This window comes from Pinus tabuliformis, chromosome 8 (genome assembly GCF_031772625.1).
Source record: "Pinus tabuliformis cultivar Carrire ecotype Pingquan chromosome 8, CPIR1, whole genome shotgun sequence".
Lineage (NCBI taxonomy): Eukaryota > Viridiplantae > Streptophyta > Pinopsida > Pinales > Pinaceae > Pinus > Pinus tabuliformis.
The window spans coordinates 1,874,476,212-1,874,504,202 of NC_142294.1; the positions used below are offsets into that span (position 1 = coordinate 1,874,476,212).

Consider the following 27,991-nt stretch of genomic DNA (forward strand, 5'->3'; position numbering starts at 1 on the left):
GATCATTATTCGACTAAGTGTCTGAATAACAAGTAGGGAGATGATGAGAAGAAGAAGGGCAATACAGTTGCAGTTTGTTGCCACTTCTGTTGAGATAGTTCACCTCTCCATAAGGCTGGAGAGTGAGATTTTTGCTTTGATTTCTCATTTCTCAAAGGGTTCCATCGACGAGGTTGCATGATACATGGACAGTGGTGCATCGAAGCATATGACGGGTTCGTGTGATGTGTTTGAGAGTCTAGCTGAGTGGGACTCAAAGTTGCACATGGTGATGGGTGACAAGACTCAAAAGAGATTAGTGGATCAAGTGTCGTGCCATTTAGAATGGAGTGAGGTCAGTTGATGCAAGTTCAAGATGTATTGTATGTACCAAAGCTAAAATATATCATATTGGTTATCTCAGTGATTGAGCAAAAGGGGTTTACCGTGATTTTCTAGGATGGGAAATCGAAGCATTCTGGCACAAAGGCTCTAGCTCTAGTGGAGTGGTCATTGGAGTTAATGGCCCTATACATGCTTAAAAAAAAACTTACAAGTCATGAGAAGCAGAAGCAAGAGAAGTTCTAGGTTCCATAGGTTTAGAGGGAGCCAAGTTCTAGCAGAGGTTTGCAGGCTCAGAGAGAGAATGTGCATCCCAAGAAGAGAGTGTGGTCAGTGGGGAGTAAGTGTGTTTCTACAACTGGCAAGAAGGAACCATGGGAAAGCCTGAAAGCATTTCAAGAGAAGAAGCAAGAGGCTTCTCATGGTAGTGAGACATCCGAGAAGGGCGTAGTTCATGCCACAGGGTATGCTAGATTTGTGATCATCAAGAGTTCGACTAGTATCACCAATAGTGACAGTGATGAAGAGTTACTTCCTATTCTTGGAAGTACCTCCTTTGCTAAGAGGGAGTGTTGAGATTTGTAGCGTGGGTGGTACTCCAAACCCTAGGGTGGTACTCCAAAAAATGGCTTTGTGGGCTAACTACCCAAGAGGTGGGCTTTGCACCCAAGCTTGTGGGTGTGAAACCATGCATTGTTTTGATGACTTGGCACTTGGATAAGATAGAGCACCCTTAAAGGAGAAAGGGGTTTCTTAAATCAGAAAGAGAGCCCTTGTCGTTGTGAATACATTAATTTTTATGTGTTTTTGTGTGGGGTTGTGGCACAAAAGACAAGTCAACCTAGACTTAGAAAGTTCCCTTAAGGGCTAGACATTGCCACAAGAGAGTCATAAAAAGAGAAGAGGAGAAGCCTCATTCTCACATCCAATGTGAAACTCACCATAAGAGGGGGAGCATTTGAAATAGGTTGCAAACTCTTGAATCCCAATGAAGAAGAGGAGGAGACTTGTTTTGGTTTATTTCTTGTGATTGTTTGGGAAGATTCAAGAAAATAAGTAGGTTGAGTATTGAAAGAGTTTTTTGGATTGATTGTGCGAGTTTTTGGTGGAAAAATTATCCAAGAATTAGGTCACAATTCTCTGTGATAGTTAGAAGTAGGCCAAAGCATCAGTTAGGAGTTGGACGAAGGTTGTTTACCCTTTTACAATAGTATATCCTAGGTCGAGTACATCACAGAAATAGAAGGATTGTAGAGGCGAGTTGAGTGCATTCTTGTGAGATGATTTGGGCCAGGAAGTAGGACTATAGCGGTTGCTACATCAACCCTAACCAGGGCCTAGATCCTCAGGAGATAGTTCACAAGTCCGAGAAGGAGAAAGCAAAGGTAAGTGGTCCTATGCAAAGGTATGTTAATGTTCCTAAGTTAATGTTTTGCTAGTGGATGGTTCTCCTAGTTTAGTCAATATTGAAGGGCATTTGAAGGTCTGTTTTGAGGGCAGAAACAAGGTGTTCTTGATGCCCTAAGTAAACCTATTGAGAAGGACTTTAACAGTTGTAAGAAGGGAAAACTTGGAGAATATCAGAGCTTGTTCTTTTAAGGGATAAAAGGACAGCTAAGGGAGCAGTATGACTAGCCCTAAGTTGAATGTTGGATAAGGACTTTTGACAGCGATAGTGGGCAACCTCCATGCCCTAAGTTCGTCTTCATTGGAGCAACACATGAAGGAAATAGTGGGAAGTCCAAAAGTGTTGTGTTCTTGAAAAAATAAGGAGCAACGGGTGGGCAACTTAGGAGTTATTCACAAACGAAGTTGTGAACAACTCACAAGAAAACCTTAAGTGTTGATTCATTGATGGACTAATGATCAACTAGAGGGCAAAAAAATTAGTGAGACACTTTCAATGACCTAAAGGAGCAGGATTCATTGATAGATGCAGATTGGTGTTGTTTCATATTGGGAGCGGAAGGACTAGCATATGTGTTCCGGGTACGACTAAGTGGAGCTATGAAGTGCACTACATCAGCTAGTAGGTCAGTTGTATCTTGTTCAGGGTAGATTGGTTGCCATATTTGTTGATACCAAACCCTAGGTTGTATTCTTGTATTAGTGATTGTATGAGGACCATGATCCTTGATATGAGAGCCATAAACAATTGTATTATTTATTCCACTGTGCAAAGTAGTTTGTTGTGGCATTTGAGTTGGTTGCATCAGAGATCCTAAGACCCTAACCCAAATTCTCTAGTGTCGTGGAAAAACAAGAGAAGGGCATGACCAACCACTTGAACAAACTCTCCTTGGACTTGAAAGTAGTCTTCCAAACATCTTTGGGTTTTATTGGAACTTGTTGATAGATGAACATCAAATCAATCTTGTTGAAGTACTTGCCCCCTTTGAGTTGGTCAAGAAGGTCATCAATCCATAGAATCGGGTACCTATTCCTGACTGTGATTTTGTTCAGGATTTGATAATTAATGCAGAGTCTCCAAGTCTTATCCTCCTTCTGCACGAGTACAATTGGGCTCCCACAGGGTGAGGAACATAGTCAGATGTGCGCTTCTTTTAGTAGCTCCTTGATTTGCCACTTGATTTCCTTGTTTTTCCGAAGAAAGTGATGATAGATTGGCCTATTAGGTAGAGGTGTGTCAGGGGTTAGATCGATTGATGCTTGACCTAATAGCACAAAGGTACCCGTGTGGGCGAGAAGATACCTCTATACTCTTCCACGGCCTTATCCACTTGTCTTTGTTGCACAAAGGATCCCTGTGTGGAGCCCCGGGTTGTGACCATGATCGTCCCCTTACTTTGAGAATGAAATAGGAGGACGAAAAGTTTCCTAGTCTAGGAGATGATCTTATTGCATTTCTTAACAGAGATCAAAGGCAGAGATACCTCTGTTATCATATGCAATTTTCTACCCAAAGTAATAATAATAGTATGGGATATAGAATCATACACAACATGATGTTTTCGCAAGTACAGTTGGGCCAACAAAACATCACAAAGTTCAACAAGAGCAACATCTACCTTATCCATGAAAGGCTTGATGTTGTAAGGAAAGTAGCTCTATTGGTTGACACAAACATCTTTCCCTTAGTGGAGCCATCCAATGGTGTCTGGTTGTGGGTGTGGCGTTGTCGGCAAACCCAACCGCTTAATGACATCTGTTGAGATGAGATTATTTTGAATCCTGCTATCGACAACGAAATGTACCAGAGCCCCATTCACTCACATTTGAAGATGTTTTAGACTGTGAAATTTTGAGAGGACATAGAAAAGATCGTTAGGTACCTATGGTAGAAATTTCATAACCAAATTTGAAATATTGGATATGTGGAATGTTGTGCAAGTTTTTTCTTGGGAAGAAGCCAAAATCAACAAGTTTTGGGAGAAGTAAACTTGAAGGAAGAAGCAACAGGTAGAACCAGTGAAGGAAGAATCAAATAACAAACTTGGTGAAGAAAGAAGCAGCAAGCAGACTAAGTGAAAGTAGAAGCAAATGACAAACATTGTCAAGAAGCAAACAAGTCCACTGAAGTAAGTTAGTGCCTAAGAATATTTATAGCAGTGGGGATTGGTATCTCATGTAGGTTGGTGCCTACAAATCTTACAGTAGTGGGGATTGGTGTCTTCTGTTGGTTGGTGCCTACAAAGTAGCAAAGTAGATTTTTGTCTCTTATAGGTCAGTGCCTACAATATCTTTCATATAAAGAAGTTTTGTGATTTTATCCTATAAGGGTTTCCACATATATATTGTATTAGTTGTCCAATTTATAAGATTGATGTTTAATGATGTTCAAATGTTAAATAAGTAAAAACTCTCATTATACTAATTCACCACCCCCCCCCCTTCTCAGTATACTTGTGAATCCAACAAGCTGATCCCATGGGTATCTAAGAAACAATCAATTGTCTCCATACCATAGGTTGAAGCAAAATATGTAGTAGTTACTACCATGCAGTATGGATAAGAATATTTTTGAAAGATCTTGCACATGTTGAGAAGGAGCTAGCTACTATCTTTTGTAGCAAGTATTTGCATTGTCAAAATTTCATAAGAAAAACAAGCACATTGAGACTTGCTATCACTTCATTCGCGAGCTTGTCAACAATGGTGACATATCTCTTCAATTTTAGGATCTAGACATCACCTAGCAAATATCTTCCCAAACCATTGGGAAGAATTATTTTTGAATTTCATAGACAACATTTAGGCACTGTTAGTGTTAATGAATGTAGTAAGGGGGAGTGTTAAAAATAATCATGTAATAGTTAAAATTAAGGGGGAGTGTTAAAAATAATCAATCTTGATTTAATCAGGTAATTAGTTGTCAATTCAAGTCATTTATAGAAAGATATTTTAAACACTCTCACTCAAGATATTTTAGAAAATTGATGCAAATCCTAAATATCTTTACAAACAATTAATTTTAAATGATCGTCGAAAATTCCTAATTGATGTAAAATCCATTTAATAATAAAAAGAGCATACAATGATCCAAATGTGTCTCCAACTAATTTTATTATCTCCATCTATCTATAAATGTGTTCAAGTACTAGCATTTATCCACTCATTTTGAATTCGAGATTGAAAATCATTGAGCAACTGATGTCTCTCCCACATTTCATCCCAAAACCCTCCTTTCCCTATCAAATTAATTATAATATTCTTTTCCATATTTTATTTTTAAAAAAGAGTTAAGTATTACCTGAGCATCGATACCAATGGCTTCCAGCTGCAAGGACATTCCTGCCTTGTAAGAAGATTCTGAATCAGGTTTTGCACTTCTTTTCCCACTGATAGACTTTCCTACGACATTATTCAAAACAGCACCATACTCGACATGCTCTGAAAACAGTCCTTATCGTGAGGCTTTTCGTAGTTTTGCATTGTCAAATGAAGAATCTTCAAAACGGTATCCGAATTATCAGTACAAGCCACGCCCTCACTCGAACAAAACATGTAACTACCAAAAGGTCTGTAGGGGCTTCTCTTGATAACTCCATCTGATTTCACCAGAGAGTCAGGCCCATAGTTTGTTACTGTATAAGTATACTGCAGGAAAAAAGTTGCCTCCCCAATTTTCAAGGCCAACTGTTCGACAAATCCTACATCCCCCGCTAAAGGACTTCCAAATGTTATACAAAAAGGAGAACTTTGCCTGAGCCTCTTTTCCAGTACCCATAGTGTTGCCAAAGTTGCAACTGCCTTTCCTAAGGAATGACCCACAAATATAATGGATTTCAGCTTCCTTTGTTTTGAATCCGTATAAATCTGCATCTGTCTGGTCATGAAATACATCAACAGAATGTCATTATTTTCCTTCTCCTCCTTCAAAAATTTCATCTCTAAACAAGGGAAGAAGCAATCACTTTTTCTGAAACTTGAAAGATAAATTAATTTACCTTTGCATAGAAATCTGTATTCTCCATAATATGTGGAACAACTTTGCTTAGAAATCTGTATTCAAAATACGTACAACAACTTAAGAGCTCCCTGATGGACGAGAGCTGGTTGAGCATCATTACCCTTGAGACAACCAGAGAAGACCCTGTTGTCAGTTTGTATGATGCCCTCTCCATATTTGCTCTCTTTGACAATAAAACCTTCTATTTTATGAAATGAAGGGAAGGCAACATATGCAACGCCTGATGGACGAGAGCTGGTTGAGCATCATTACCCTTGAGACAACCAGAGAAGACCCTGTTGTCAGTTTGTATGATGCCCTCTCCATATTTGCTCTCTTTGACAATAAAACCTTCTATTTTATGAAATGAAGGGAAGGCAACATATGCAACGCCTTCATATTCATTTAGGCTATAAGCCTCTAAGTTGTTTGCAAGTGGCTCTTCCCAATGCTTGGACAATAATTCCGCATGAAACAAGAATCTGCACCCAAATTTTCAGTAAATTAGCACTAACATTGGCGGAGGTCAATTACCAGATTATTGGCTCTGAGCCAGCTTGAATCAAACCCACTGAAATTAACAGCGAAAAGAAACATAAATTAACCCTAAAATCGGATCCAACTTCAACAAAGCGCTATATTACCCACTGTAAAAATTCAAAATTTCCCCAAAACCACGTCAAACGACAGTAAAATGCAACTTTCGCCTTCTTTAACAAAATCCTGATCTTTAATTTAAAAAATACAGAAGCAGAAACGAAAATGATTTTACAAATAATTCCTCCCCGAAAACCACAATAAAGAAACAATTAAATGCGGTATTCACCATACAAAAAGATATCCTAATCTTCAACTGCGAGTACCAATCCATTTAAAATATAGGCAAAATAATTTGAAAATTGACACGCAGCCATTTTATTAAAATGTAAAGAAGCAAAAACGAAGATTCGGAGTTCATTCTTACTGCGGAGTAGACGACTCTGTTTCCATTTGATGTGCTGTTGCTTCAAGATTCTTTTGGAATTTCATTATAATGCAGCCGGTGGTGTCTTTTATAAGTAGGAAAATAGGAGGAGCCGAGCAATATCCCCGGAAAATCAACGGAATGAGTACTGCCATGGGATATGGAGTGAGGAAACTGTGATTGATAATACCTGGAAAATAGATGGAAGGAGAACTTGTGATGTTTATGCCTTGGTTTTGTCTGAACCATAATTTCCTGACACCTTCGCAGGTCGCTTTTTCGGGAAAAGTCGCCATTGATGGGGCCGTCGCGAACATAACGCGAAGGGCGGGCCGTGGGGCACCCGTCATTTATATTTTTAAGAAATTTCCAAATTCATTCCCGCCTCCGCTTCGGGGAAAGAACATTTGTTTGAAAATATTTTGTGTCAAATGGGAGAAAGATGGGGCCATGAAATCTTAAGAATTGAAACTTTTAGTTTTTAGTAATGAGGATAGTGTGGGAAGTAATGAAATATAATTTACTAATAGTGACTAGTTGTTGAGATAAATTAGAGAATACACACTTGAACACGTTTTCATTTGATGGCTTGAACAGGTTTTTATATACAATAAAGAACTTTCTGGAGTCGGTGGCTTCTCCAGGAAGCTATCCAGCTCTGCCAAATTCTAGAAGAAGCTAGACGCAGCATTAATGGTGGTGGTTGAAATTACTATTGTTTTTCCAACACTCCCCCTTAATTCCAACCTTATAACAAATATACAATATATAAGATACTGTAAACATACTCTTTGCGAGGCTGGTTATCACGCGTTCTCACGAGAGCCTTTGTAGGGCTTCACTTTCAACTATTTCCTCAACTCATTTAGGGAAGGATACAGATCTACTACTGATAAGGAAGGAGACAACAACAGCTGAAGACAGACCACTTCATATAGTTAATGTAGGCTCGACCAACGCCCCCCCACCCGATAAGTAAATTGAACCTTTAGGGTGCGTAAGCACGCTCGACTAATAAGGAGAGGTGCTCGACCATAAGGTCTGTCAGAGGCTCGACTGTTAAGGAGAGGGAAAGGAGAGGATGCGGAGTTGCTGGTCTAAGTCTCAGCTAGGCAATATAATCTTGATTTTCTACAACACATAACTTACTTCTACAAAACTCAAATTTTGCCTTTCCAAGAGGCTTGGTGAATATGTCAGCTACATTTTCATTTGTATTACAGTACATTAGAGAAATTTCTTTTGGTTGGACATTTTCTCTTACAAAATGATATTGTGTGTCTATATGTTTTGACCTTGCATGACATACAGGATTGTTCCCCAGTTTGATGGTGCTTTGATTGTCACATCTGATCACTGTTGGTTCTTGTTGACCTTCACCAACATCTTCAAGTATTCTTCTAAGCCATATAGCTTCACAGGTGCCACTACATAATGCTTTATATTCTGCTTCAGTTGATGACAAGGAAACTGTTCCCTGTTTCTCACTGCTCCATGATATAACTCCCGATCATATGTTGAAGACGTATCCAGTGGTAGATTTCCTGTCATCTGGATTTCCAGCCCAGTCAGAATCAGAATGACCTGTCAATTCAACATTACAAGCATTATTATATTCAATACCAAAATTGATAGTTCCCTTTAAATATCGAATGACCCTTTTTACAGCTATCCAATGGCTTTCATGAGGCTTAGCCACGAATTGACTAAGTATACTTACTGCATAAGCAATGTCTGGTCTAGTGGTAGTGAGATAATTCAGACTTCCCACTAATTATCGATACAATGTTCCATTCACCTCTTTTGTTCCATCATCACTTCTTAATTTGATATTTTGTTCCAATGGAGTACTCACTGCTTTACATCCATTCATATGAAATCTCTTTAGTACTTCATTTGTATATTTGCTTTGTGTGATTAAGGTTCTTCCATCATTTCTCCATACTTCAAGACCTAGACAATAGTGCATCTCACCAAGATCCTTCATCTCAAATTCCTGTGATAACTTCATTTTTATATCTGTAATTAATTTATCAGCACTCCCTGTTATTATTAGATCATCAACATATATAGAAAGTAATACTATATCCCCATTTCTGTCTGTCTTGACATACAAATTAGGATCATTTTTACTCTTTTTAAATCCTTGCTGAAAGAAGAATTTGTCAATTTTCTCATACCAATATTTGGGGGCCTATTTTAGTCCATATAAGGCTTTTTTTAACTTGCATACAAGATGTTCTTGACCCTTCTTTACAAATCCTTTTGGTTGAACAAGATAAATCTCTTATTTTAAGTCACCATTTAGAAACGTTGACTTTACATCTAATTGATGTAGCTTCCAATCATATTTAGTTGCCAATGCTATCATTATTCTGATTGTATTCATTTTTGCAACCGCAGCAAAGGTATCTTCATAATCTATACCTTCTTTTTGTGAATAACCTTTTGCAACCAATCTTGCCTTATACTTGTCTATGCTACCATATGCATTAAATTTTGTCTTGTACAACCATTTTGATCCTATAGAGACTTTATTTTCAGTTAATTCCCAAGTTTCATTTTTCATTATAGAATCATATTCTTCTTTCATAGCTTCCATCCATTCTTTATGATTTTTGGCTTGTTCATAATTTAAGGGCTCAAAAACAGTCATTACTCATTACTTGAGACATTAAAGCATAATCTTTATACCTGATGTGGGCTTGAATTTGTCGTGTTGACCTTCTTAGAGGTTCATTACTTTGTGGAGTACCTTCTCCTTTTCTTCTCTGTGGAGTGCCTTCATTTCTTTGTGGACTTTGATTCCTTTATGTGTCTTTTGGAATGCCATTGTGTTTTGGTTCTTGAGTTGATTCCACAACTTCTTCTTCTTCCTTAAAGCTTTCATAAGAAGACTGCCATGTATTATGTTCATCTTCTTTTATTTGTTTATTTACATGCTCATGAAATATAACATCTCTACTTGCAAAGACCTTGTGAGTACTTGGATCATACATTTTATATGCTTTTTTATCAATGCAATATCCAATAAAAATACATTTGATGGCTTTGGCATCTGACTGTCTCCTATCCTCTTTAGGAATATGAGCAAAGACCTTGCATCCAAATATCCTTAAATGACTAACTTTAGGTTTAAAACCATAAAATGCTTCAAGTGGTGTTTTGTGCTCAAGATTCTTAGTAGGGCTTCTATTTTTAAGATATACAGCTGTATTAATGGCTGAAGCCCAAAAACTATTAGAAAGTCCTTTACTTTTTAACATACTTCGAGCACATTCAACTAATGTTCTATTCTTTCTTTCAGCTACTCCATTTTGTTGAGGTGTATGTGGTACTGTAAATTGTTGCATAATTCCATTTTGTTTACAATATTTGATAAAAGCTCCTGAAGTGTACTCACCACCTTTATCTGATCGAAGAATTTTAATGCTCTTTCTTGTTTGCTTTTCAACCATGCTCTTCAATTCCTTAAAAGTATTCAAACACGTCACTTTTGTTTCTTATGAAGTAAACCCAGGTGTATCTAGTGCTATCATCAATAAATATAAGGAAGTAATATGCTCCACCAAGTGACTTAGTTTGCATTGGACCACATACATCAGTATGCACTAGTTCAAGTATTTCACGTTTTCTTCTATTTTCATGCACAGGAAATTCTTCCCTATGTTGTTTTCCTAGTGCACAACCTTCACATTCAAAGTGTTCACCCTTTATAATTGGAAGACCTTCTACCATCAGTTTCTTTTGTAGTAACATTAGGTCATTATGATTTAAGTGTCCATACCTTTGATGCCAAAGTTCTATAGTTGACATGCCTGTTGATGCCAAAGCTTGATGCCCATTCTTCATTACATCCAACTTGTATAAGCCTCCAACTCTCATTCCTTTTGCAATAACCTTGTATTTGTCCTGCACATCCTTTACCAAACAATGTGATTTCACAAATTCAACTTTTAAATGTTGATTTGTGATAGTAGAGACTGAAATTAAGTTCTTCTTTAACCTTGGAACATACACCACATTTTGAATTTGTTTTTCTTATCCATTAGGGATCATAACACTTATATTACCATATCCTCTAATATTATCTCCTAAATAGATGTGTCCACCATTATTAATCTCATGATAAGTATCAAACCAATTTATTTCACATGACATATGGATTGATGCACCAGAATCTATAGACCAAGCATTATCATCATCAGTTTCTGCTGATAAAGCAGCATTGAACACAAACAATTTAAGATTGTTGACATTTTGACTAATTGTTCCATCTCTATCAACATAATTTCCTAAATGCCTTCTTTGTTTAAATTGATTAGACCTCATTTTCATGCAATTCTTAGCAAAATGACCAGATTTTCCACAGTAATAACACACATCATCTCTACTTGATTTAGCATTTGTCCTTGCTAAAGGGGTACCTTGAAATGATTTTACCTGTGTCTTTTTGCCTTTATTTTTCTCCCACTGTTTGCCTTTTAAGCACTGCTTCCCTTTTTCCATCAATGCCAAATCTGAATTGGAAGATTTATGTTTAAGGCTTCTTCTCCGCTCTTCTTCCTGCATAAGTATACCTACCAACTCATCAAAAGTAGGAGCCTTTTCTCTAGCTGAAAGACCAGTGATAAACATTTGATATTCATTAAGCATTCCATTTAATGTGACAGTAACCAAGTCTGTACTAGATATTGATTCACCAATGTCACCTAATTTATCCTTTAGATCTTTAATTTTAGAAATGAAATCACTGACACTTTCATTTTCTTCCATCTTAATTGAAAGAAGCTTACTCTTTAAATACAATATTCGATTTGTAGTCTTCGTCTCATACAAATTTTTGAGAGTGTCCCATGTCTCGTTGGATGTTTTGCACTCTCTAATGTGTGGAATAATGTTGTCCTTAACCGTCATCCGCAAAATCACCTTTGCTTTTTTTTCCCATCACTCCCAATCTTGAATTGCAACTTCTGTGGCTTGAGGGGACACTGGCTTAACTTCAGCGCCAGACACAATCGCCCATGTATTGTTGCCTTCCATCAAAATCTGCAACTTAAACTTCCAATTTGCATAATTTTCACCATCTAACTTGTTAGATTCAGATAAATAAGATTCTGCCAATACATTAGCCATTTTCAATAAGCTTATAAATCTTTTAGTACCAACCACCAAGATACAATTTTTTCACAAATATAAACCCACTCAATCACAGCCACCACAAACTACTTTAATTCAATCTTGGAGCTCTTAATTCAAACACACATCATTTAACTTGGAGCGACCACAAATTAATTTAATTCAAAGTTGGAGTTTTTTAAACTATTTTTTCACTTACTCGAGTTACCCGAGGTGCATTCATTTTCATAGAAAAAAAACTATTCCCAGCCACCAAGTCATATCCAGCCACAAAGTCGAAAAATAAAAAAAAATTGTTCACCACTGTGGGAATACTACATCCAAACCTCAAAGTCAAAACTGATGTTTTGTTAACCACGGTGGAAATATTACACCCAGCTAGCAAAAGCTTGCCCCACTTGCGTTCATGCGCACAAAGAATGAAATACAACTCTTTTTCTTTGAAATTGTTCAATATTCTCCACAAAAAAAAATCTGATACCAGCAAATAAAGAGAATATTTTGTACCAAACGCTTACCCCACTTGCTTGTCTTGGGGCTACGGCAACAGATGGCTCCCCTCGATGAGCCTCACGAACCAGTCCTTCGCACCAGACGGCTCTTACGCACACGCAGACGAACTGGAAGTTCACAACAGCGAAAACTCACGCACAGGGACGCAGTAATATGAGTCCTTATGCGATCTCTCCCATCACCAAAGCTTAATGTGTTGCGCACACACTCTGCAACACACCCTTGGCGATCTCATACTCTGATCACTCACAGAGAACAAAGACTCACACTCTGGAAGCTTAACCTCCCTCTGTTATTAAATCAGAGAGCGCAGAACCAAACACAACACATTGATCTCTCACGGAGTTCTTCTACAGCGCCAGCCTCTCTGGAACGCACCCTCTCAGAAGAACCTTAGGCTCTTCGAGCTCAACCTTGCAGCACTCACCTTGCTCTGATACCAAATCAGAGAACACACACTTGAACACATAAACACAGAACTTGTTTTCATTCGATGGCTTGAACATGTTTTTATACACAATAAGGAACCTTCTGGAGTCTGTGGCTTCTCCAGGAAGCTATCCAGCTCCGCCGAATTCTAGAAGAAGCTAGACGCAGCATTAATGGTGGTGGTTGGAATTACTATTGTTTTTCCAACAAGATATTATACTTTGATCAATGGAAATTTATTAATTATTTAATGACGATGTGGTGCGAAGTAATGAAATCTAATTTTTTGAGTTAATGTTTCGAACTTTTTATTGTGGTTTTTTTTGTTTTCTCTGAAGTATTTTTATTTATATATTGTTAATGTTAAATCAGATATTTCATTTTTGTCTTAATGATGAATTATAGCAAAGGGTTCAAAATATTGGTTCCAAAAAAATATTCCATATAATTTTTTCGAAAAAAAATTCTTCTCAACATTATGAATGTCAACATTTGATGATGACATGGCTCTTGCAGCGAGGATGAATGGCAAGAAAAAGGAGGAATTGAGTAAGTTGAAGTGTTTCAATTTTGGTGAATATGATCATTATTCGACGAAGTGTCTGAATAAAAATTAGGGAGATGATGAGAAGAAGAAGGGCAAGGCAGTTGCAGTTTGTTGCCACTTCTACTGAGATAGATCACCTCTCCATAAGGCTGGAGAGTGAGAATTTTGCTTTGATTTCTCATTTCTCAAAGGGTGCCATCAACGAGGTTGCATGGTACATGGACAGTGGTGCATCGAAGCATATGACGGGTTCGAGTGATGTGTTCGAGAGTCTAGCTGAGTGGGACTCAAAGTTGCACATGGTGATGGGTGAAAAGACTCAGAAAGAGATTAGTGGATAAAGTGTCGTGCCATTTAGAATGGAGTCAGGTCAGTTGATGCAAGTTCAAGATGTATTGTATGTACCAAAGATCAGATATATCATATTGTTTATCTCAGTGATTGAGAAGAAGGGGTTTACCGTGATTTTCTAAGATGGGAAATTGAAGCTCTGGCCCAAAGGCTCTAGCTCTAGTGGAGTGGTCATTGGAGTGAGGTAGTATGGCCCTATACATGCTTACAAACAAACCTATAGGTCATGAGAAGCAGAAGCAGGAGAAGGTCTAGGTTCCATAGGTTTAGAGGGAGCCAAGTTCTAGCGGAGGTTTGCAGGCTCAAAGGGAGAATGTGCATCCCAAGAAGAGTGTGTGGTCAGTGGGGAGTAAGTGTGTTTCTACAACAGGCAAAAAGGAACCATGGAAAGGCTTGAAATTGTTTCAAGAGAAGAAGCAGGAGGCTTCTCGTGGTAGTGAGACATCCGAGAAGGGCGTAGTTCATGCCATAGGGTATGCTAGATTTGTGAGCATCAAGAGTTCGACTAGTATCACCAACAGTGACAGTGATGAAGAGTTACTTCCTATTCTTGGAAGTACCTCCTTCGCTAAGAGGGAGTGTTGATATTTGTAACATGCGAGGTACTCCAAACCCTAGGGTATAGGGTATTGGAGGAATTTGCACCAAAAAATGGCTTTGTGGGCTAACTACCTGTTAGCTCTGCTATATTCTTCAACACTCTATTTATAAAGACAGGTTTGGCAATGCTGGTTATGTTTACAAGAGGCTCGCAGCAATTGGTTTCCTCTTCTCCTTCATTTTCCCTATAACTCCATAAAACCCCGCTATCCCTATTTTACACCCACATTTAGCATTAAAGTCGTGTTTCCTTAGCTCCCGGGTGCTGAGTTTAAACGTCATAAAACCCCGATAGCCCGACCGAACGCCTTTCGCAAGTCTTTTTCCCTGTCACATCAATCAAAGAAGCATGTGCGTTAGTTCCCGCCATCCGATCGTCCATCTCCCAATCCAAACGGTAATCGCTCGTCCCGCACCCATAATCTGCACACGCGTTAGCCGGCGGGGAAACCAGTTTGTCGTCGGTCCCATCGGCCACGCATCAACCGATAAATGGGATCGCGTAGGTCTGTACATTTATCGCCATGCCCTCGTAGGCGGTGCGATAAATACCGCATGCTACCAAAACAGTCGTTCCTGCGTGTTATCTCCTGCGCAACTTTCGCCCCCGTTCACTGTCGGATCTACCTGTATAAGATCCAATGGCCCTCGTTTATCCGTCCTCGTACCTCCCAATATCCCCTGTAAGTCGATCTCTGCCGTCCATCTGCAAGATTCGACGATTGTTGTTTACTCCCGATCCCGCTCATTTGTTCGCCATGCAGTTTTCGCATCCATAACTATTTTGTACACCCGAAGGAAGAAGGTGGCCAGCTACCTGTACCCAACGCAATTACTCTTCAACAACTGCATTTAAGTGCAAAGTGCCCGAGAAGAAAAGGACAATTATCGAGCAGTTAAACACCTTTAGCAGTTATGGAAATTTATTCATACAAACACTCCACCTGCTCAAGGAGTACAACAAAGTACCAGAGAATGTCAAATTAATTTATTGAAGCAAGCAGAATGTAGCAGAGACTCCATTTTAGATAGTTAATGTGGTGGGTGGTACATTATGACCCCTCCACGCATAAGATAGCAAATATTTTTGTAATCAACCTCTATATATACCTAGAAGACTGATGTAATGAGTGTTGATGGATATTTTTTTGATGTAAGGTTCAAATTCTGGAGACTGTAACTATTGTGATACCTACAGCGTCTAGTCTTCATTTTCAGCTAATACAAGTTTTTTTTGTTGTTAATTGCTCACTTTCCACTTCTATTCTGTTCCAGGCTGTGCTTGTTATGCATTTTTTTCATGTGCTCTTGACGTTTAGCATTAGAGGGGCTGTCATCCCACCTCTGTGTTAGAATCTAGTATGTATCATTGAATGTGTATGCAGGGTTCTGTTATCTTAGTGCCAGAGAGCTATCATCCTGTCTGTGCATTAGGAAATAGATTTGCAGACCTCTTTACTGGTTGCAACCGGCCATCACATGGTCTTGTGCATCTGCTGGTGTGGTCGGTATTCTCCATGTTCACTTATCTCTCAAACTGTAAGTAATTGGTGGTCTAAAGCCTTGTAGTCTGGGGATGTTCACCCATGTCTGGGGTTAAGCATAGTAGAAGTGGTTATCTGGCTTGAATATGCATCATTCCTTCCATTCATCCATTTCCAACATTTTGTTGAGTTTGTAATGTCCCCGGGCATCTCTGAGATACAACCTAGGAGAGTTTCTTGGGGTGATAACATTAATTGGCGCCGTTGCCGGGGAGAGGAGATTGAAGCTCAGCTTCCCTGGGAGATGACACAGTTCCAAACTTTGATGATAGACAAGGTTTGGACACATTTCTGGTTGTAATCATCTATCTGGCGACTCCACTGGAGGAAGACCAACCTTTGGTGAATCCACGTTATAGTCCTAGCGCAGTTTGTGAAGCACGCTTGAAGAAATCCTCAGAAATCACCAGCTGACCAGTGCCTGATCCTGAGAAGATCGTTAAGCAGAAGAAAACTTTGCGGAAGGGAGCATCAGGATCTGGTAAGCCTTAAAGAATTTTTATGTATCTCTGCTAGTGAAAAACCACCTTTAGAGATTCATACCACTCCTGTTCATTCATTTCCCTTTTGGATCTCAGTCCAGACAAAGCATCCTATGTTGTCCATCATATTCCTCTGTCTCTACTATCCTTTTCATTGATTCATATCACTCAGTTTACCAGTATCCTTTTACCTTACCTCAGTCATGGCAAGTCAACAAGCACTCACGAAAATAGAAAGAATCGTTGCTACTAGGTATGGGCCCTTGGTCTTGCATGTCCCTTTGAACGCCATGCCCGCAGGAGATTATCAAGAATATATGCCTAAGTTTACTAGTACAGAAGGAGTAACAACTGAAGAGCATCTACAGTCTTTTTATTGTTATGCTGATAACCTGGATATCAATGAAGAGGATGTGTGGATGAAGGTCTTTGTCCGAAGCCTAGAGGGAGAAGTTAGAAAATGGTTCAGCGAACTAGCCCCTAGGGCCATAGTAGACATTGAGGCCTTAGATGACGTGTTCCTAAATCACTGGGGAAATAAGGAAGTTCTGCTCTATGATCATATTGAGTTTGGGAACTCACAGAGGGATGGGCTCTCATCATCCTCAGATCATAAGATCGATGAAATGGCCAGGATGATTGAGACATTGGCTTTTGAGGTTTCCAAATTAAAAGTTGAGCAGCATTCTGAGGAAGCAGGAGCTCCTTGTTCCTTTACTCTTCCAAAGCCAAATCCATACAGAGGAGCACAGGAGCAGTTGCAGATTTTGCAAAGAAACAGAGATACAAATGAAGATCAAAGGGTCAAGACCCTTTTTCAAACTATAGTCATGGAGGAAGAGCAATATGAAGAAGAGGAGGAGGTCCATGGTTTGGAAGATAAGGGCAGTGCCCCTTTCCTAACCAGACCTGCATATGAAGAAGCAGTATCCAAGGGCACTGCTTATCAGTTTGTTGTACCTGCAAAGCAACAATCTTATCAGCAGAAGCAGCCAGCAACAGGTCCCTTCCTCCAAGAGTCTGAGCCCGAAGCCAGCTCATCTTCTCATGGCTGTGCAGATCTGCAAATTTTCCAACCTGCTTTTGTCCCCTGCCCAGTAATCAACAGGGAACAGGAAAGCTCCCCACCATCTTTTGTCCCTCTGTCTGCTCAAGTGACAATCCCTCAAAGTTGCCTCCAGAACACTGAGGCAGGGCAAAATTCAAAGCCCAAGACTGATACTGATCATATCAGTCTTGATTTTCTGATGCCTGCTCAGATGGCCTCCACACAGATTGAAAAGGCATCTTGCCAGGAGACAAAAGAAGAGGGTGCACAGTTTTGGAACTCCTCCTCGGATGTGGATTGTTCTTAAAATAAAGGAGCATGTGATGTATGTGTGTCCTCCACACAAGAATACATTGGTTCACCATTCATATTAATTGTGCAAGCCACAGGTGACGAAGATAAGTACACATCAACCATGATTATTCAGCAGGTGTACAAAGGCTCCCATGAAGAGCATCCAAGGATGAGAACACACAGAAAGGGAATGAATTTTGATCCATATCTACCGAATGAGCCCAAATGCCCTAAAATTTTTGAGGTAGAGGATCAAATAAATCCAGTTTTGCTGATCTATGATGAACCGGTTGAGTGGAGGAGAAACAGTTTTGATGGCCCAGCAGATGGCCAGTTTTTGAATATTTATGTTGTTTAAGGCTCTCAGGCCTTAATGATTGTAAGCATTTTCTTTTACAGAATTTAGTGTAGATTTAATTTGACTCCATACCCAATGGATGCTAAGCACTGTTTTTAAGCTGGTTTTGTATGAAGGTATTGGTCTGCAGTTCTTGAGACCTCATAGGGAGGATCTCATCCGCAGAAGGAGCCAGTGTTAGCTCTGCTATATTCTTCAACACTCGATGGATAAAGACAGGTTTGGCAGTGTTGGTTATGCCTACAAGAGGTTCGCAGTAGTTGGTTTCCTCTTCTCCTTCATTTTCCCTATAACTCCATAAAACCCCGCTATCCCTATTTTACACCCACATTTAGCATTAAAGTCGTGTTTCCTTAGCTCCTAGGTGCTGAGTTTAAACGTCATAAAACCCCGATAGCCCGACTAAACGCCTTTCGCAAGCCTTTTTCCCTGTCACATCAATCAAAGAAGCATGTGTGTTAGTTCCCGCCATCCGATCGTCCATCTCCCGATCCAACGGTAATCACTCGTCCCGTGCCCGTAATCTGCACACGCGTTAGCCGGCGGGGAAAGCAGTTTGCCGCCGGTCCCATCGACCACGCGTCAACCGATAAATGGGATCACGCGGGTCTGTAAATTTATCGCCATTCCCCGTAGGCGATGCGATAAATACCGCCCGCTACCAAAACCGTCGTTCCCGCGTGTTATCTCCTGCCCAACTTCCGCCCTCGTTCACCATCGAATCTGCCTGTATAAGATCCAACGGCCCTCGTTTATCCATCCTTGTACCTCCCGATATCCCCTATAAGTCGATCTCCATCGTCCATCTGCAAGATTCGACGGCTGTTGTTTACTCCCGATCTCGCTCATTTGTTCGCCATGCAGTCTTCAAATCCATAACTATTTTGTACACCCGAAGGAAGAAGGTGGCCAGCGACCTGTACCCAACGCAATTACTCTTCAACAACTGCATTCAAGTGCAGAGTGGCCGAGAAGAAAAGGACAATCCTCGAGCAGTTAAACGCCTTCAGCAGTTATGGAAATTTATTCATACAAACACTCCACCTGCTCAAGGAGTGCAACAAAGTACCAGAGAATGTCAAATTAATTTATTGAAGCAAGCAGAATGTAGCAGAGACTCCATTTTAGATAGTTAATGTGGTTGGTGGTCCATTATGACCCTTCCACGCATAGGATAGCAGCTATTTTTGTAATCAACCTTTATATATACCCAAAAGACTGATGTGATGAGTGTTGATGGATATTGTTTTGATGTAAGGTTCAACTTCTGGAGATTGTAACTATTGTGATACTTGCAGCATCTGGTCTTCATTTTCAGCTAATACAAGCTTCTTTTGTTGTTAATTGCTCACTTTCCACTTCTATTCTGTTCCAGGTTGTGCTTGTTATGCATTTTTTTCATGTGCTCTTGATGTTTAGCATTAGAGGGGTTGTCATCCCACCTCTGTGTTAGAATCTAGTATGTATCATTGAATGTGTATGCAGGTTTATGTTATCTTAGTGCCAGAGAGTTGTCATCCTGTCTGTGCATTAGGAAATAGATTTGCAGACCTCTTTACTAGTTGCAGCCGGCCATCACATGGGCTTGTGCATCTGCTAATGTGGTCGGTATTCCCATGTTCACTTATCTCTCAAACTGTGAGTAATTGGTGGTCTAAAACCTTGTAGTCTTGGGGTGTTCACCCATGTCTGGGGTTAAGCATAGTAGAAGTGGTTATCTGGCTTGAATATGCATCATTCCTTCCATTCATCCATTTCCAACATTTTGTTGAGTTTGTAATGTTCCCAAGCATCTCTGAGATACAACCTAGGAAAGTTTTTTGGGGTGATAACACTACCCAAGAGGTGGGCTTTGCACCCAAGCTTGTGGGTGTGAAACCATGCATTGTTTTGATGTCTTGGCACTTCGAGAAGATAGAGCACCCTTAAAGAAGCAAGGGGTTTCTTAAAGTAGAAAGAGAGCCCTTGTCGTCATGGATACATTAATTTTTATGTGTTTTTGTGTGGGGTTGTGGCACAAAAGACAAGTTGACCTAGACTTAGAAAGTTCCCTTAAGGGATAGACGTTGCCACAAGAGAGTCATAAAAAGAGAAGAGAAGGAGCCTCATTCTCGCATCCAATGTGCAACTCACCATAAGAGGGGGAGCATTTGAAATAGGTTGCAAACCCTTGAATCCCAATAAAGAAGAGGAGGAGACTTGTTTTGGTTTATTTCTTGTGATTGTTTGGGAAGACTCAAGAAGAGAAGTAGGTTGAGTATTGAAAGAGTTTTTTGGATTGCTTGTGCAAGTTTTTGGTGGAAAAATTATCCAAGAATTAGGTCGCAATTCTCTGTGATAGTTAGAAGTAAGCCAAAGCATCAGTTAGGAGTTGGACGAAGGTTGTTTACCCTTTTACAGCAGTATATCCTAGGTCGAGTACATCACAAAAATAGAAGGATTGTAGAGGAGATTTTAGTGCATTCTTGTGAGGTGATTTGGGCCAAGAAGTAGGATTGTAGCGGTTGCTACATCAACCCTAACCAGGGCCTAGATCCTCAGGAGATGGTGCACAAGTCCGAGAAGGAGAAAGCAAAGGTAAGTGGTCCTATGCAGAGGTATGTTATTCTTCCTAAGTTGATATTTTGCTAGTGGATGGTTTTCCTAGTTTGGTCAATATTGAAGGGCATCTGAAGGTCTGTTTTGAGGGCAGAAACAAGGTGTTCTTGATGCCCTAAATAAACCTATTGAGAAGGACTTTAATAGTTGTAAGAAGGGAAAACTTGGAGAAGATCAGAGCTTGTTCTTTGAAGGGATAAAAGGGCAGCTAAGGGAGCAGTATGACTAGCCCTAAGTTGATTGTTGGATAAGGACTTTGACAGTGATAGTGGGCAGCCTCCACGTCCTAAGTTCGTCTTCATTGGAGCAACACAGGAAGGAAATAGTGGGAAGTCCAAAAGTGTTGTGTTCTTAAAAAAATAAGGAGCAACGGGTGGGCAACTTAGGAGTTATTCATAAACGAAGTTGTGAACAACTCACAAGAAAACCTTAAGTGTTGATTCATTGATGGACTAGTGATCAACTAGAGGGCAGAAAAATTAGTGAGACACTTTCAATGACCTAAAGGAGCAAGATTCATTGATAGAGGCAGATTGGTGTTGTTGCATATTGGGAGTAGAAGGATTAACAGATGTGTTTCGAGTACGACTAAGTGGAGCTGTGAAAGGTCAGTTGTATATTGTTCAGGGTAGATTGGTTGTCATATTTGTTGATACCAAACCATAGGTTGTATTCTTGTATTAGTGATTGTATGAGGACCATGATCCTTGATACGAGAGCCATAGACAATTGTTTTATAGATTGATAATATAACAAAGTTGGGTTGTTGAAAAATTGTAAAAGGTTGTCTATTTGTGCACTAGATGATTAATTGTTAGATTTATTCCACTGTGCAAAGTAGTTTGTTGTGGCATTTGAGTTGGTTGCATCAGAGATCCTAAGACCCTAACCTAAATTCTCTAATGTCATGGATAAACAACAGAAGGGCATGACCAACCACTTGAACAAACTCTCCTTGGACTTGAAAGTAGTCTTCCAAACATCTGTGGGTTTTTAAGTATGGGGGATTTACGCAGTGCATTATATTAGATATCATTTTTGGGATTCAACTGCGTTAAGTAAGTCATTCAAACGCAGTTACGACTACCTCTAATGGAAATGGTAATACGTTTGAATGACTTACTTAACGCAGTTGAATCCCAAAAATGATATCTAATCTGTGGGTTTTATTGGAACATGTTGATAGTTGAACATCAAATCAATCTTGTTGAAGTACTTGCCCCCTTTGAGTTGGTCAAGAAGGTCATCAATCCATAGAATCGGGTACCTATTCCTTACTGTGATTTTGCTCAGGGTTTGATAATTATTGTAGAGTCTCCAGGTCTTATCCTCCTTCTGCACAAGTACAACTGGGCTCCCATAGAGTGAGGAACTTAGTCGGATGTGCCTTTTTTAGTAGCTCCTATATTTGCCACTTGATTTCCTTGTTTTTCCGAAGAAAGTGATGATAGATTGGCCCATTAGGTAGAGGTGTGTTGGGGGTTAGATCTATTGATGCTTGACCTAATAGAACAAAGGTACCCCCGTGGGCGAGAAGATGCCTCTATACTCTTCCACGGCCTTATCCACTTGCCTTTGTTGCACAAAGGATCCCTGTGTGGAGCCCATGGATGTGACCATGATCTTCCACTTACTTTGAGAACGAAATAGGAGTAAGAAAAGTTTCCTAGTCTAGGAGATGATCTTATTGCATTTCTTAATTGAGATCAGAGGCAGAGCTACCTCTGTTATCCTATGCAATTTTCTACCCAAAGTAATAACAATACTATGGGATATAGAATCATACACAACATGATGTTTGCACAAGTACGGTTGGCCCAACAAAACATCACAAAATTCAAGGGGAGAAACATCGCGAAATACCTTATCCATGAAAGGTTTGATGTTGTAAGGCAAGTAGCTCTGTTGGTTGACACGAACATATTTCCTCAGTGGAGCCACCCAATGGTGTATGGTTGTGGGTGTGGCATTGTCGGTAAACCCAACCGCTTAACGACGTCTATTGAGATGAGATTATTTTGAATCTTGCTATTGACAATGAAATGTACCATAGCCCCATTCACCCGCATTTGTGAGTGGAAGCGATGCTCGCGTTCCTTTGAATGTTCGGGCTCACTTTGCTAGACCTTGGTGGTAGCAATGGTGGCATTAGGTTTTTCATCGATGACTTGCTTCCTTTTTCAAGGTTTGGTTTAGAGTCAGAACCTACATCTGACTCTGAAGATTTCATCTCGACCACTGGTGATTTCTTTGCGCGACACTCATTTATGTTATGAATGGGGTTGTTTTGGAACTCACACCACTTTCACGTGTCTTTCTTCATCTTCCCATTGATATTATTTGCTTGTGGCTTCCATGGGTTGTCCTGGGTTGTTCCACCTTGGCTTTGTCCTTTGTTCTGTGGTTTGAGGGTGCCATTTCCCTACTTTAGATTCATAATTTCAAAGTCGTGCTTCTTCTATTTAAACGTTTATTAGATTCGAGTAGCATATTGGTATGTTGCACCAAGCGAGAAGATGTCTAGGAACTCCATTTATGTCTGGATGTATTTGTGCACACAACTATAATACTTTAGCACTAGATGTTTTTCAAATCCGTTGATATCCAACTTCGTGTGCAAGGTATGAAAGATATTCATGAAATCTGACACTTCTTGGTCTCTTTCCTATAGTAGTATGGTCCATTTTATATATTTTTCTGCGTAGCTTCCAATAGGATAATATTGCTTCTTAACAACATCTTTAAAAGAGTTCAAAGGTGCGGCTGAAAATAGTGCAAACTTCTCGGTGGCCCATTTCTCACATTAAGTTTCCCACTAGTCTTTGACATGGGAGGTCGCTTTAAGGAGTGCAAAAATAATCTTTTCTCGATCAAAAAAACTATGGAATGAAAAATATCCTCCAACAGATTTAACCATGTATCTAGAGCATTTGTGTATAATTTGCCTTCAAATATAGGAATAAAATTAACTTGTACCTTAAAGGGGGTGGTGCCTTTGAAGTGGCAGTTGGATGAAGATGCATCGGTTATTGGTATTTGTTGAAGGATTTGGGAAAAGTTATACATCATTTCATTCTTTTCTCACTTGAGGGCTTCTTTGAGCAAAAATTTTATAGGGTCTCGTGCTTTCTCATCTTTCTTTTCTTTTGCCATGGGAGGCCATCGGGATCAACAAGGACAGTATTGCAAGGGCTCAAGCAGTTCAAGTCCCAACTCCTTGTACCCTAACCTCGTTGGGGACATGCATAGAAAAATGAGAAAGAGAAGATTGTTCTAATACCACTTATCTAGATTTAGGAATGAGCGAAATGAAATACAAATTTAAAAAAACAAAAAGATATAGTGAAACTGAACTCTAATTAATAAGCTCGAACGATGGTATCTAATATCTGAGAAGAGATGTGATGGCTACTGGACTTCTTGAACTATGTTACAACGAGGCTCAAAGGACTTTTTATTATGAAGAAATAATGAGAAACCCTAAACATCCAAACCCTAACCCTAGAAGATGAAGCACCAAAGGCTTATGGGCCCCAATGGGGTAGGCTGGAAGATCAACATCCCCGAGTCATAAATTTGGAATATGATCTTTGTTTGGCACGCATGATAACTTATTAGAAAGGTCTATCCGACGATAACAACTTTTGGTTGCAAACATCAATATTTTTCCCATTTCCAAAAAAAGTATTTAAGGCCTCAAAATGGCTCCGGAAGTTTAAGACCTGAAAACTACCAAAATAGGAAAATCATGCATTGAGCCAGTGGAACAAGTTGGTGGCCACCAATATCCACCTCGATCAACAAGTTCAAGAGGAGCATCCCTTTGTCACTGATGTTGAAGGAGGAGAAGTTGTAGACACAAGGATAATTGTAGATAGGAGAAGTTCTACAATATTATTACAAAATTGACTAAGGGTTGCCGTTAATGACAAAGTGATAAATTGTTGGAAATAATGTTATCATTAATGTCAAAGATAGGGGGAGACTACTTATGTCCATTATAAATATTGAAAAATTAATATTGTTGGAAATATTGTTTTTGGGCATTTTATGCTCCATTTTGATACCTTATCATTGAAGGTATTTTACTTATCACCTAGCTCAAATGGAAGCATACTATGCTGAAAACCTTATTATGAGACCTTTCAACAATATATGTAACTCCCTCTAATTCCATAGGAATGAGGAGATATGAAATGTTTTGTCAAGATGACCCAACCAAAGTACAAGCAAGCCAACTCAACCAGTATTACAAGTCATCCTCATAAGTGAACATACAGACACTATGAATAAAGGGCATATGAGTGCATTTTTAAACCATCCAAGTAGGAAGAGATCTGAGGTCACAAAAGGAAACGAGGAATAATTTTTTGAGGTGATTCTAGGAGTCTAAAGGTGGAAGCAAAAATGTGATTTATGGGGGTAAACTAGCCATCTTGGCATTTTCGCTATAACTTTTCTTCTAGAATGCTTCAAACCATGGAACTTGGAGGCACTAAAGAGAAGATTTTCATTTACCCGTGGTTAAAATTTCATACCTTGATTCACTATAATTTGAAATATATGATTTCAGGGATGTAGGCTTTTTGAATGCTCCTAAAATCTTCTTCAAATAGGTCAACTTCGTATTTTTGCTATAACTTTTCTTCTAGGATGTTTCAGAATGTGAAACTTGGAAAATAAAGATATAAGATATCCATTTACTTGTAGTTAAAATTTTAGACTTCGGTTCACACTATGATTTCAAAGATATGGTATGAGGAAATTAGACTTTCTGCATGTTCATAAAATCTACTTCAAACATGTTAGTTTGGTATTTTTGCTATAACTTTCTTTTTGTGATATTTCAAACTGTGAAATTTGGAGGATATAAAAGAGAAATCTCAAGGTACATGTGGAAATTTCAAACCTTGTTTCACTATAATTTCGGAGATATGATCTAAGGAGGTTAGTCTTCTTGAATGCTCCTGAAACATGCTCCAAACATGTCAGATTGATATTTTTTGTATAATTTTCTTTCTAAGATGTTTTAGACTGTGAAATTTTGGGAGGACATAGAAGAGATCGCTAGGTACCTATGGTAGAAATTTCATAGCCAAATTTGAAAAATTGGATATGTGGAATGTTGCGCAAGTTTTTTCTTGGGAAGAAGCCAAAAGCAACAAGTTTTGGGAGAAGTAAACTTGAAGGAAGAAGCAACTAACAAACCTAGTGAAGAAAGAAGCAGCAAGCAGACCCAATGAAAGTAGAAGCAGTTGACAAACATTGTCAAGAAGCAAACAAGTGCACTGAAGTAAGATAGTGCCTAAGAATATTTATAGCAATGGGAATTGGTATCTCATGTAGGTTGGTGCCTACAAATATTATAGTAGTGGGGATTGGTGCCTTTTGTAGGTTGGTGCCTAGATTTTTGTCTCTTGTAGGTCAATGCCTACGATATCTTTCATATAAATAAGTTTTGCGATTTTATCCTATAAGGGTTTCCACATATAAATTGTATTGTTTGTTCAGTTTATAAGATTGATGTTTAATGTTCAAATGTTAAATAAGTAAAAATTCTCATTATACTAATTCACCCACCACCCCCACCCCCTTCTCAGTATACTTGTGAATCCAACAATTTGATCCCATAGGTATCTAAGAAACAATCAATTGTCTCCATATCTTTTATTGAAGCAAAATATGTAGCAGTTACTACCATGCACTATGGATAAGAAGATTTTTGAAAGATCTTGCACATGTTGAGAAGGAGCCAGCTACTATCTTTTGTAGCAAGTATTTGCATTGTCAAAATTTCACAAGAAAAACAAGCACATTGAGACTTGTTATCACTTCATTCACGAGCTTGTCAACAATAGTGACATATCTCTTCAATTTTAGGATCTAGACATCACCCAACAAATATCTTCCCCAAACCATTGGGAAGAATTATTTTTGAATTTCATAGACAACACTTAGGCACTGTTAGTGTTGATGAATGTAGCAGTTAAGATTAAGGGGGAGTGTTAAAAATAATCAATCTTGATTTAATCGGGTAGTTAGTTGTCCGTTCAAGGCATTTATAGAAAGATATTTTTAGAAAATTGATGCAAATCCTAAATATCTTTACAAACATTTAATTTTAAATGATTGTGGAAAATTCCTAGTTGATGTAAAATCCATTTAATAATAAAAAGAGCATACAATGCCCCAAATGTGTCTCCAATTAATTTTATTATCTCTATCTATCTATAAATTTGTTCAAGTACTAGCATTTATCCACTTATTTTGAATTTGAGATTGAAAATTATTAAGCAACTGATGTCTCTCCCACATTTCATCCCAAAACACTGCGTTCCCTATTAAATTAGTATCGATATAATTATGTTTCTTGAAGGAGTCCTAATATATGATGTCATCTTCCTCCTCACAACACTCTTTAAACCACTCAAACTTTGTCATAATACAATCCCACGAATGTGGTCCAACAATTAGCTCAGGAGGTTTGTATCGTGATCTAATCTTAGACAGAAGTATATAGAAGAAAAAAAATATCTTATAAACATTTATGTTATACTTGTTTTCAATATCTCTTGCTATATGGTGTACAATCGGTGCTAGATCATTCTGGTGCAGGGAGCTTATTAGAGAAAATAAAATTCAGAACAAAAGGTTAATTTTGTCGTTATCTTGTGTATCTATGTGTATGTTATTATTTCAAAAATATATATATATATACATCCATCCTAACCTTGATATATCATATGAAAGCTAACTGTAACATTAATAATAATATTCTTTTCCATATTTTATTTTTAAAAAAGAGTTAAGTATTACCTGAGCATCGATACCAATGGCTTCCAGCTGCAAGGACATTCCTGCCTTGTAAGAAGATTCTGAATCAGGTTTTGCACTTCTTTTCCCACTGATAGACTTTTCTACGACATTATTCAAAACAGCACCATACTCGACATGCTCTGAAAAGCAGTCCTTATCGTGAGGGTTTTCGTAGCTTTGCATTGTCAAATGAAGAATCTTCAAAAAGGTATCAAAATTATCAGTACAAGCCACGCCCTCACTCGAACAAAACATGTAACTACCAAAAGGTCTGTAGGGGCTTCTCTTGATAACTCCATCTGATTTCACAAGAGAGTCAGGCCCATAGTTTGTTACTGTATGAGTATACTGCAGGAAAAAAAGTTGCCTTCCCAATTTTCAAGGCCAACTGTTCAACAAATCCTACATCCCCCGCTAAAGGACTTCCAAATGTTATACAAAAAGGAGAACTTTGCCTGAGCCTCTTTTCCAGTACCCATAGTGTAGCCAAAGTTGCAACTGCCCCTCCTAAGGAATGACCCACAAATATAATGGATTTCAGCTTCCTTTGTTTTGAATCCGTATAAATCTGCATCTG

At 38.9% G+C, this 27,991-nt stretch overlaps 1 protein-coding gene across 1 annotated transcript in view; it reads right to left on the reverse strand.

Annotated features, from left to right (window-relative positions):
• The window catches only part of LOC149243847 (lipase-like PAD4), a 103,521-nt gene that overhangs the window by 74,305 nt on the left and 1,225 nt on the right, over window positions 1–27,991 (reverse strand). Inside the window, exons 3-5 of the mRNA XM_089367872.1 lie at window positions 27,415–27,988; window positions 5,730–6,213; window positions 5,033–5,604 (exon numbers count right to left, since the gene is read on the reverse strand). Of these exons, the coding sequence (XP_089223998.1) occupies window positions 5,146–5,604; window positions 5,730–5,906 (636 nt within the window). The 5' untranslated portion in view covers window positions 5,907–6,213; window positions 27,415–27,988 and the 3' untranslated portion in view covers window positions 5,033–5,145. The remainder of the gene's footprint in view (window positions 1–5,032; window positions 5,605–5,729; window positions 6,214–27,414; window positions 27,989–27,991) is intronic.